General features: G+C 37.2%; 1 protein-coding gene across 1 annotated transcript in view; it reads left to right on the top strand.

Annotated features, from left to right (window-relative positions):
- Window positions 1–834: 834 nt before the first annotated feature.
- LOC115215746 (polyunsaturated fatty acid lipoxygenase ALOX15B-like) overlaps window positions 835–12261 on the top strand; it is a 71108-nt gene continuing 59681 nt past the window's right edge. The window contains exons 1-3 of the mRNA XM_029785042.2: window positions 835–922; window positions 7073–7593; window positions 11219–11260. Coding sequence (XP_029640902.1) covers window positions 7075–7593; window positions 11219–11260 — 561 coding nt within the window. The 5' untranslated portion in view covers window positions 835–922; window positions 7073–7074. The remainder of the gene's footprint in view (window positions 923–7072; window positions 7594–11218; window positions 11261–12261) is intronic.

The following is a 12261-nucleotide window of genomic DNA, read 5'->3' as shown; positions in this document are numbered from 1 at the left end:
CTGATTTCATTAAGAATCGACAGATCTTTTCTCATTTTTTGTATTTTTTGGAGATGTTATTTATCTACAGGGTTTGTTTGGTGGTACTCCTGTTTGGATGGGTTTGAGGGAGTATCCAGCTTCTATTGTGGCTGCAGTGGCTGCTGCATATATTATGTCATTTAGCTCAGTGATATCGCTATTTGTTTTAGTGGCTATTAGTTCTGTGACGGCTAGGTTTATGCTAGTTATAATTGATGTTGATTTTTGTCTATTTTGATTTTTGGGAGGTATGGTCGGTGGTCCATTTTGAGATCTGTGTTTTTCAGTTCTTTGATTATTCTACTTTTTATAGTATCATAATCTTTAGGCTCCCCTTCCTTGTTTCCAGGTTTTAGAGTTGTGTTGCTTTATTTCGCGTTCGTATGTCTGCCTGTCGTATTTTGGCTTGCTGCTTGTCGTGCATTATTATGCATCCTTACGGTCTGGGTTTGTTGTTTTTTGTTTACATAGTTTTATGGAAATGTTACGTTCGTCTTCGTGTTTTACTATCTTTATTATTATTATTTTATTATTTTATTATTATTATTATTAGTATTATTTTATTAATAATAATAATAATAATAATAATAATAAATGATAACAAAAGAATGAATGAGACCTCGATGTTAAGTAAAATAGAGGAATTTATATATATATAATATATATATTGATGTTTTTATATATATATATATATATATATATATATATATCTATATACAAACACGTATGTATGTATGTATGTATGTATGTATATAATTTTCCTCATATTTAATTTTTTCTTTTCTATTTCAGCAATTCATAACTTCTAAAGAAACATCCAATCGACATCGTAGGATAAGAATTTTTTTTCTGGAACATACAAGAATCAAGATTATTTGTTTCATCCACACTCTTCTACCAGGTATGGACGTTTTCGATAAGATTGCATATAGGAATTAAATGGAATATTTTCCCGCTTTTCATAACTATCTACTTGCATATTTACTGTTTATGTTTGTATCTATCTATATTCTATCTATCTATCTATCTATCTATCTATCTATCTATCTATCTATCTATCTATCTATCTATCTATCTATCTATCTATCTATCTATCTATCTATCTGTCTGTCTGTCTGTTGTCTGTCTGTCTGTCTGTCTGGTCTGTCTGTCTGTCTGTCTGTGTGTCTGTCGGTCTGTCTGTCTGTCTGTCTGTCTGTCTCTCTCTTGCCGCCTGTCTCTTTGTCTGGTCTTGCTGCCTGTCTGTCTGTCCATCCGTCTGTCTGTTTAGTATCTGCCTGCTTATCAGTCATGATATTAACTACATACATATCCGTCTTTCTTTAGTACATATGTGTGTATGTAAAATATTATTAAATAAGCATTTTAATCATATAATTATAAACATATGTATTGTGTGTGTGTGTTTGTAGTAAAATTTTGTTAAGATAAAATTATTAATTATATAAACAATCTAATTTTTAAAAGCGGAAAATCAGTCTCCCAGACACAAAACCTGTGCATCAATGGTTTCACTATCTCACCTGTAACATACAAAGAATGCTACAGGTACCTTGGCAATGATGAACATATATCATACCAAGGTACTGTGGATAAAGATAGAGTGACCCTAGGACTATTACACAGACTAAGAAAAATATTAGTCCGAACCTCTCCTCTTACAAGACAATATCCCACAATGCATTTGCCCTACCGGTGCTGATTCCAACATTTAGGATACTTGAGTGTCAACATGTAATTTTTTTTAATTTGGATTTTAGAAAATATAACATTGGCACTGGTTCGGTATTAAGTGTCAAAGTGAAAGAATGAGATCTATATTGTGATGTGTGATATAATATTGTTTCACTTCTATTCTTTCACATTTAATTCTAATGCGATAAACTAAGTCCATCTTATTTCGTTATGTATGAAAAATAAGTGAATATTTGATAACTTAACGTGAACAGTGCTTAATATATATTGGGTTGCCAACTAAGTTACCACCGTTTTTTTTTTTGTAATTTAGATTTTTAAAAGTTTTAATAAAAAATAACAACTAAATATCAACCAATGTATTCACCCGTGTTGTTTACAACTTCTTCCCCAACGTTCAACAAGATTTTCAATACCTCGTTGGTAGAAATCACCCGATTTCGACTCGAAAAATTAATCCAACCAAGCTCTCAATTCCGCATCAGTATTGAACGAAACTCCGCGTATAGCATTTGATGGAGGTCGAAAGGAATGGAAATTCGTTGATGCCAAATCAGAAGAGTACGGCAGGTGTGGCAGCACTTCCCAGCCATGCGTTTGAATGGTTTTCTTGGTCATATTGGCGATATGAGGGCAGGCGTTGTCGTGCAGAGAAGAACTCCATGCTGTTGATTAGGTCTTTGATAACCCTGATACTGTGGTGGGTGGACATGCAGGGGAAATGAACCAACTACATATTGAATTGCTTGAAATTCAAAGACGACTCACCGACTTCAGAAAAAAATACCCATGAATATGATAAAGATAGGAGTATGATAAATAAAGTAACACGAAAGATAAATACTGTTATACCATACATCCAGTCGGAGGACATAACACAAACAAGGAATCTCCGAGCTATTGCGCTACTTGTTGAGGAGAAATTACAACTTAAGGGAACAAAAATGGTGGAGCAAAAGAACATGGTGGAAAGAACGCATTGAAACGGGACATAATACGGGTAAGGCAAGATCTAGGAAAAAACTGAGCAATAGTTAAGAGGAAACTGGAAAAATGGGAAAAAGACCGACAGAAAAATTAGGAAGAAGTATAAAATACGGAAGAGCGGGTTTGATACAGTAATAGAGCAGTTAAAACAGAGGATCATAGCAAAAAGCCAGAAGATCAGAAGATTTGTGAACAGAAATAAGCAGTTCGAGGAGAACTGATTGTTCAAAAAACCCGAAGCAATTCTTCCGCCCGTTACAAAGAGACAATGGGGAAAATGTTGCTCCTGATGTAATCAAGCCAGGAGTTCTTGAGTGGATTATAGGGAAACAAGGTGGTGCATAAAAGGGATGCGATGTGGATAGGAACTATCAAGACAAAATTACAAGGAGGTAAGAAATAAAGGAATATTGTCATAAGGACGGGTGATGTGAAAGAACAAGTGGTTAAAGTGCCTAACTTGAAAGTCCCCAGACCAGATGGGATTCGTGGCTTCTGGCTGAAGAGATGCCACTCGGCGCATGAAAGACTAGCAGCCCAATTGAATGAGTGTGACCAGAAAGGTACAGTCCCCGCGTGGATGGTGACTGGGAGGAAACACTTGTAATGAAAGATAGAAGAAAGGGTAATATTTTGAGAAACTACATACACTTTCCTAGCACAAGAAGAAATACTACAAAGTGTACAAAAAGGATGTAGGAAGAGTTCTCAGGGTACCAAAGATCACCTGGTCATCGATAAAACAGTTTTGAGGCATTGTAAGAAACATCATACAAAAATGTCTGTGGCTTGGATTGACTTTAAGAAGGCATATGATATGACGCCTCATTCTTAGATCGCTGAATACCTGAAGATGTTGGTTTTGCTGACAACATCAACACCAGAAAGTAGAAGAGGCTCAATTTCTCACAAAAAAACAACCAGATACAACAGACATAATTCGAAAACTTTAGTAACAGTCTTCCACCTGGGTTTCGAAACTGCAACTCTATACAATAACTACACACCTATACTATCCAATAACACCATACACCCTCTCAAACACCAGTTGCTGACCTTACAATCACTAGACGAATGGAATTTTACTTCCAATCAGAACCGGACCCTCAGGAAAACAAACTGACCCTTTATGAGAATCAACCAACCGGGTCAACCAAGCAGAAACGCTAAACTTGACCATCAGAAAGAATAAGACGCGATCAGAATTATAACGAATCAAAAAGTAGATCCGTCCGCGGAGGAAGAAACATATATATATATATATATATATATATATATATATATATATAGTTAATCCAAACAAGAAAACACAGAAAAAAAAACACAGCAACGCGAGGACGTGGAACAATTAAAGTATTATTGGAAGCCCAGGAAAGAAGGGAAGAAGGAGGGTTCAACGTTTCGAGCGGAGCTCTTCGTCGGAAACAAAGGAGAAGGAAAGATCCCGAGAAGGGAAGACAGAGGAAAAAAATTGCTGGCGGTGCTCACGAGATCTCATGTATATATATATATATATACATACATACACTAATTCCAAAACATTCCGTTAAAAGCGAAAAGCCCTGTACGCGACGGAAAAAGAATAACACGCAAGATTTTTTTTCTTTTCTCTCTCTTGTCCAAATATTCTATAATAACTCAGTTTCACTGAACTTCTAGTAATCCACTATTTTTTATATTCTTCGCCGATCATTTTTGATATTATCTACCCCTGTTATTGAATTTTGTGAACATTTAATCATTTAAACTAGTTTTCTTCTTCGCATTGTTTTATATACGTTTATACTATTGACAAAAAATATTGAAAATTATTGGTATGTATGTAAATTAATTTATTTAAAAGCAAGTTTTTCAAAGTCAGGTGCATATTCAAAAACAAATTCTCTATACTTTTTCCCGCGTGGAAATACACCCCTTCTATATATATTGAATCACCCCAGAGGGCACTCACTAAACGAATTGAAGGCATGACTGATCTCGATTACTGGGCCCCCCTTAAAGCCTTGAAACTCTACTCTCTCCAGCGCCGCCGCGAGCGGTACATCAATTGCACAATGTGAAGAAAATACATTCTGCATTGCCCAAACGACCTGGGCATTAGTTTCAAGGTTCATCCAAGGCTGGGACCACAGGCCATACGTACCCGGCACAATTCAGGATCATAACATATAGGTACACTGCGACACAACTTTTCCTCAACAGGCTCTCCCCTATTTAACATTGTCCCAAAACTGATAAAAAAGGAAAAAGGATCCCATCACTTTAAACGGACAATTTTCTTCAAGGAATACCAGATACGCCACCCATACCTGGATACAAGTTCCTGTGTTTCTCCATTTGGTAATCTAATGAAAGAGACGAACTTCTGCTACAAAACGTTACATCACATGGGGTTGAAGCAAACTGTTTTAAATAATAATAATAATAATAATAATAATAATAATGATAATGATAATAACGATGATGATTTCTTTATTTACCACAAAGGTTTACGTTAGAAAATCATTATGGACAGCTCAGGACAAAACAAAATCTCGTGTATATGTGTGAGAGTGTGTTGTAAGGATTTTGTGTGTAAGCAAGTCTAACAAATTTTTTTCAATGAGAGAGAAATCAACGCTGTGTAATCCTCAGTAGGGAGGAGACGTTCGAGGGATGCTCATGGAAAAAGCCCGTAAAAAAACCATGGGTACCCTGACTTTTGGGGTAGGTGCCTATTTTCCTTTCCTTTTTTCCAACTACAGGCGAATGCTCAGGGCAGGCTCGTTCACTCACACCATTCTCGCCTCTTTCATCCACCTTTTAGCAAACTGGCTAAAAGTGAAACTTGAAAAAGTTCAACAGGGATTGGCCAAGAGAAAAGTGTTTGTCTTCAGTCCCTTCAATCTCGTCCACCATACAACCTCTTTCGCCATGGCCACCGGACATATAAAAACAGCCTTTCCTTCCCGGCTAAGGGAAGGCGGCAGGGTGATCTTCGCAATGGATTCAGTTGACAGCCGGATCCGTCCCACACGCGACAGCAGGTGTCCGACATAAACCCAGAGGACAGCAATGCTCGGACACTGGACGAGTGCATGCAGGACTTTCTCGTCGTCCTGCATGCATCTCGGACATGCTCGGCTGACGACACTTCCGTGCCTGTAAAGTTTATCCCGAACAGGCAAAGCTACCCAGTAGCACTTCCAGGTCAGAGATTTTTAGAAATTATCCATTGGTCACAGCCCGAAAGTTCTCCGGAAAAGAGCGACTAGCAGATCTCCCTCGATGCCCAAGGCCACCCCAATAACATTGTCGCACTTTTCCTCCACTAATCCTCTATAAAATACTAAAGTGGATGTTCCACCTAAGCAGTTCCCTATTAGCTGAGGGAAGCACTTGAAGACATTCCACTTTCCAAATGCACCCCTTCGATCTCTGTTTTACCAAGGATTGCATCTCCGCTAAAGAAACTAACTGCGGAAATACGTGTCTGGCGAATGCCAATCACACCTGTCCACCGTCAAGGAAGCACTGGAGTTCTCGTAGCCTCAGTGCATAACTGCACATCATCAACCACCATGCTCAGTCCACCACGCAGCGGGTGTTGACAGCAGATAGACCGCCTGACCACCGGGACGCATCCCCTCCATAAGAAGCGGAAGAGTATAAGCTCCAGCGTAATCAGACCAATGTCTGGGACAAGACACGACGGTCAAGCGATATGAGTGACTTACATGTCTGCATTAATACAAAAAATCGTTTAAAACAAAGCAGAAATTTTAACTAAATTCTCAGGTGAAAAGAAAAATCTTTGTTAGATTCTAAAGTATTTAGTATTAAAGAAAGAGTTTTCTTTCATCTAAGGACGTAGCTTAATTTCTGCATTGTTTAGAACGATTTTTGAAGATAAGTAATTTATTTATTAAATATAACAAAATAAATTATGTTAACATGCCTTAAATTACAAAACAATGTGTTGTGATATTTGAATTTTCTTATAGTTAAATAAACTTTATCATTATATTTACTCCCGTCATTTATATTGTTATACACTCCTTATCATTTTCCTTTGTATTCTGTTTCGTAGAATGATACATTAAGTAGCTTTTTTATGAATATTCCCGGATTACTTGAAGCCATATATTGTGACTTAAATATGGTGTGTGTGTGTGTGTGTGTGTATGTGTGTGTGTATGCTAGATAGATAGATAGAGAGAGAGAGAGAGAGAGAGAGAGAGAGAGAGAGAGAGAGAGAGAGAGAGAGAGAGAGAGAGAGAGAGAGAGAGAGAGAGAGAGAGAGAGAGAGCATATATTGAGAAAACTAAAACTGTTTGGGTTATTGCTGTAATATGACACAAGTCTTTCATTCTCTATTTTCTAAAAACAGAAATGGATGATCTGATGGCAAGCTCCCACCGGGGAGCTGCACCAATTAAAGTCACCTTTCATGTTAAAATATATAATTCTTCAAAGAAATCAGATTTGAAGCGAGGTGGTGAAAGCCAGCCCGGACTGAGCCAGCTCGCAACAACAGGATACACCCACAGTAATTACACTCAAAGCCTTATTACCAACTTTAAGGTGTATAGGGGAGATAAATTTGAAACCGGCCCCGTTGAAGTTGAGCTTTCGAAATTATATAAAAGCCTGGAAGAAATTAAAGAACCTGCCGGCGAGTTTGTAAACGGATCAGAAGTCGGTTTCATACATACAATGTCTATCGGTGATTCTATTGAAAACTTAACCAAAATTGGTGTTTCTCGCTGGCTCTGGCCAGGATCACGTCATCCCATCCATGTTTATCCATTAACGCGAGAGGCAGATCCATGTAAAGCCGAACGAATAAATGAAATGCAGAAGTATCGTGACCTCTATAAGTTAAAATACGTAGAGGGCTTCCCTCTTAAGGTGAGTATATATCTGGTATTGTAATAAAAAGATGATTTTTAATTGTTTTGTTTTCTATTTATGATTAAGCCCAAAATGGTAAGAATTATATGGCTGAGTCCAGCCATGAATTTATCGCTTGCCTGGTAACCATACTACCGATTAGTGCGAATGGGATCGGCTATGTGTTTTGTAAACAAAATTCAGGAGAATATTTTATAATAATGTTGTTTATGAAATAATTTTAGACTTCCTACTTTGGTAGTTGTTATTAGCAATTGAATTTCCCATTACAGTTAAATTTCTCTGGCCATGAATCAAACCTACATCGTAGACTTAGAGCAACCAAGAAACTACATTATGTAACCCTTCAATCTGCTAGAAATAGTAGCCAAATTTCCCCTCAACATACGTCATTCCTATTGTTCAAATATCTAATTTTAAAAAACCATAGTTTTTCTTGTCCAGGACTGACCCAGTGGTCAACGACAAAATACATTTCTCAAGGATTTTTATAATCTAATTGCTATGGAGTTATCACATAAAGGATGTTCAGGTTAAATTTGACAGTCTGCTTAAAAAGAAATGAAAATAACATCTCATATAAAAATAAAAATATAAAGATGGCAGTTTATTCAAAATAGCCACCCACAGCTCCCATCACGGTCTCAAGACGGCTCTGCAACCTGGCACGTGCGTTCCTCACTGTGTTACTGGCAAAATCTTCAGCGGAATTTTGCTTTAAGCACCCTATAACCTTTTATTTTTTTAAATTGTCAAAAATATTTTGCAAATTTGAGTTCTACACAAAGGAATTCATATGATTTTGGTAATTCTTTTTTTTTAATTTTCCGAATTTTTAAGCAATTTTTTTTTGCCCACGTGCATATGGTGTAGTGTTTAAGAGCGCGGGCTACTAACCCCAAGATTCCGAGTTCGATTCCAGGCAGTGACCTGAATAATAATAGTAATAATAATAATAATAATAACAACATCGGAAGATACCTTAGGAATGAGAACCTAAATTTGAAATTTCCCCAAGACACCTGATGAAGGCTGGAGGGTATATCAGCTGAAACGTGTTAACAACAAATAAGATGAGGACAAATATCGGTTAATTGTAAATAATATAAATAAAAAAATTTTCTGAATTTTTTGAATGTTATTTTTAATCAGAATTTAAAATATGGACAGTCCGAATTTTTTGCTTAAATTCCAGCAAGGGACCATTAAGTGTGTTTATGGGGGGGAAATATAGAAGAGCATCAATACGTCAGAGTAACGTAGAAACATGAAGTATATCAGGTGATATTTAGATGTGCTAAACATAGCAGTTAAATTGCCCTTAAACTGCACACAAAATTGGGGGACTGAGAAGGCTAGAAATTGGGGCTGATAAAGTTGTAGAAATTCTCTGACAATCACTTCTAACTCTTTCCTGGAGTATGGCAAGGAGATAAATCCTGTTCTTTAACTTATGGCCTTCCAGCAGGATTTGACCATAGTTTCCTGCAGCTTCGCATAGTCGTCTGATTCGAGCCTAAGGCCCTGTTCAAAGATATGGGGCTGTATGACGTCAACCTGACTAGAGACACACACAAAGGCCATTGCAGGTTGGGAAACTTGGTGTTCATGATAAATGGGACACCACGGGGATTACCGGCAAGCCACTTGTTATTCTAGGTGTTATGCAACTGGTTCCGGCAGAAGTTCTATTCTTCTGAGAATAACCAGCTTATCCTCGGCTCGACACGGTGCCTCATCTTGTTCAAAAGCCTATTTTCTTTTGTCAAGTGGCTGTCCTTGACCAGAATTTGTCCCTTGTGCCTCCTGTACTAGTGGTAAGTAGTAGTACAAAGGTCCTCATTCAGAGCCAACTTCACTCTAACGCCCATCTCTTTCGCCAAGGCTCAGATTATTTTGCTTGGATCTGCCATCACCTTGTTCTGCAGTTGTTGGATATATTACAGCGTACGGACGCAATCAGAACGCTTGGTGTGTCCCTTCCTGCTGAGCACAGCTTCGTAGTCTCCGTTCTAGCTGTCCATGTCAGGTCTTACATCCTTTACAGTGTTCTTAGTAAGTTGAGCAGCAGTGATGAAGTCGGCATTTCGATACCTGATGAGAATCCTCATGATACAAATAAATCTTTCCCAATATTCAGATGACTTCCGGTCACCTAACTGTTTTTCAGTTACAACTGTAATCATTATACTCTCCAACGCCGTTGAGTGTTCATCAATAGATCAAGCTATTCTTGAAAACAGGACACATAAAAAAATCGTCAAATTTAACTTGAACACTCTGGGCATGCCACTGATGACTCTTTATATAAAGTATAGCATTGTAAATAAAAGATAAGCAATAATCAAAAAGTAAGGTTGTATATAAGCTCTTCCTGTATATGACATGTCAATAGCAGAAAGAGCAGTGTATAAAATATAAAGCTAGAAACACCTGCGTATAACACTTTACAGAAAGCTATATAAAATAGTAAGTAGAAGCGATATAAAGCATCAATATCACTGGTTGCTAAGTGCATAATCACGGTGTTCCAGTTGTGACCACCTCTCCTGTCGTATTTTCACATCAGTGTCTATAATTACACTTTCCAATGTGTCCCACTTTTAAAGGGGATAACCTGTGATTTGAGAGGTATGGGGCAGCTATTTCTAGCAGGTCATGTCGCTGCATAGAGACTTTCTTTGGTTTTTCCCTCTCGAAATAAACTTAAATTCTAGTCAATCTGGCAGATATGTGATCATAAATATTCTAGCCTTGTCTTACCTTTCTTGTATGATCGTATACATGGTATTACAGAATAAAATGATTTTTAAGCAGTGGTAGCGTGGTATTTAACTGCTATTTCCAGCAGGTAGAACGATATCATATCATCGTTGCAAACGGAAAGAAACATTCGTTAATCAGAAAGTGTTCCTCTGTTTGCATATTTTATAACTCGATCGGTTGAGACCAGTAACTATGGAGTCCAAATTATTTTTTTTACCACGGGTACGAATCTACACAGTACTATAAACGATATGTAGAACCTCAGCTAATCGGAAGCCGTCCAGATGTCCCATTGAACGACGTGCTCCACAGCACTGGATTGTGTTATTTAAGGGTAATTTTGGCTGCTATTTCTAACCTTTCATCTTTGTGTAATAATTCATAAAGATTTTTCAAATGCCCACAAGGATACACACATTATTGGTTGAAGGCGGCGAGCTGGCAGAATCGTTAGCGCACTGGACGAAATGCGTAACGGTATCTCGCCTGTCACTACGTCCTGAGTTCAAGTTCTTCTGAGGTCGACTTTGCTTTTCATCCTTTCGAGGTCGATAAATTAAGTACTACTGAAACGCTGGGGTCGATGTAATCGACTAGTCCCCTCCCCCAATATTTCAGGCCTTGTGCGTAGAGTAGAAAAGATTATTTTCAGGTGAACTTAACAGTACCGATATTGATTGCTTCTTTATATTATCGATCTCCTCCTCTGGAATTAGGAAAGTTAAACTGGATCGTGGTGACATTTGATGTAAAGACGCAAGGAAACATAATTAAATAACACAATTTCAATTGGAAGGATGCTCATAAGTTAAATAATATAATTGATTTTAACCATTTTCTGTTTCTACCTGGACAGTTGGAAACATTGCCGCGCAACGAAAAAGATTTGATATACACGGTAAGAATGAATGTTTATGTTATATCTATGTTTACACATATATGCATGCATATATATATATATATATATATATATATATATATATATATATATATTAGTAACAGTAAAAAGGGATTTCGGTTGTCCCCACGTGATAGATTGTTATGTATATAAGAAATTAAAAAAAGAAAATACGCACACTTACATTGTTATAGTATAATTTTTAATGTATCGACCGGTTTCGCAATCGCTATTCATGATATAATGTTTAATTTTTATGAAAATATATTTTTTCTTAAGAAGAAATATAAAAATATAAAAAAAGTTAACAATGAAATCATAACTGACATTTATTATAAACCAACTGGCTCCAAACAATATCTTCTTTTTAACTCATGCCACCCGAAACACATAAAAATAAACATCCCTTTTAACTTAGCAAAAAGGATCTGCACAATAGTGTCTGATAGAACAACTCGGGACCTTCGTCTTCAAGACCTCAAAACAACACTTATTGAAAGACAATATCCACCCTCTCTTATCGACGAGGGAATTAAACGTGCCAAACAATTAGACACAAAAACACTAAGAACAAAAAACATAGCACCACACCTCAAACCAAAACATTATTTTTATATCAACACACAACCCCAGAAACAGTGAGGCATTCAACACTATTGTGCAAACTCTCCTTTTACTAACTAGAGATCCAAAAATGAACGACATCCTGAAAACACACAAACTCATCAAATGCAAAAAACAAGACAAATCGCTAAAGAGACTACTAACAAACGCGAAGCTTTACAAAACAACCACGACAACCAACGGTTGAAAAATGTGGACGCCCGAACTGTGGAACCTGCCCCCACCTGCTTGAAGGCTCGGATTTCCTTTTCAAACGAGACAGAGGTTCACAATTAAAACTAGTTTCACCTGTGCCTCTGAGAACCTAATTTATGTAATAACCTGCTCGGGTTGCAGTCATCAGTACATTGGACAACTTTAACTTTAAGGAAGAGAAT

The sequence above is a fragment of the Octopus sinensis genome, linkage group LG9 (assembly GCF_006345805.1).
Source record: "Octopus sinensis linkage group LG9, ASM634580v1, whole genome shotgun sequence".
In the NCBI taxonomy this organism is placed as follows: domain Eukaryota; kingdom Metazoa; phylum Mollusca; class Cephalopoda; order Octopoda; family Octopodidae; genus Octopus; species Octopus sinensis.
The sequence above is the reverse complement of the archived record's forward strand: the minus strand, read 5'-3'. Positions and strand labels throughout refer to the sequence as shown.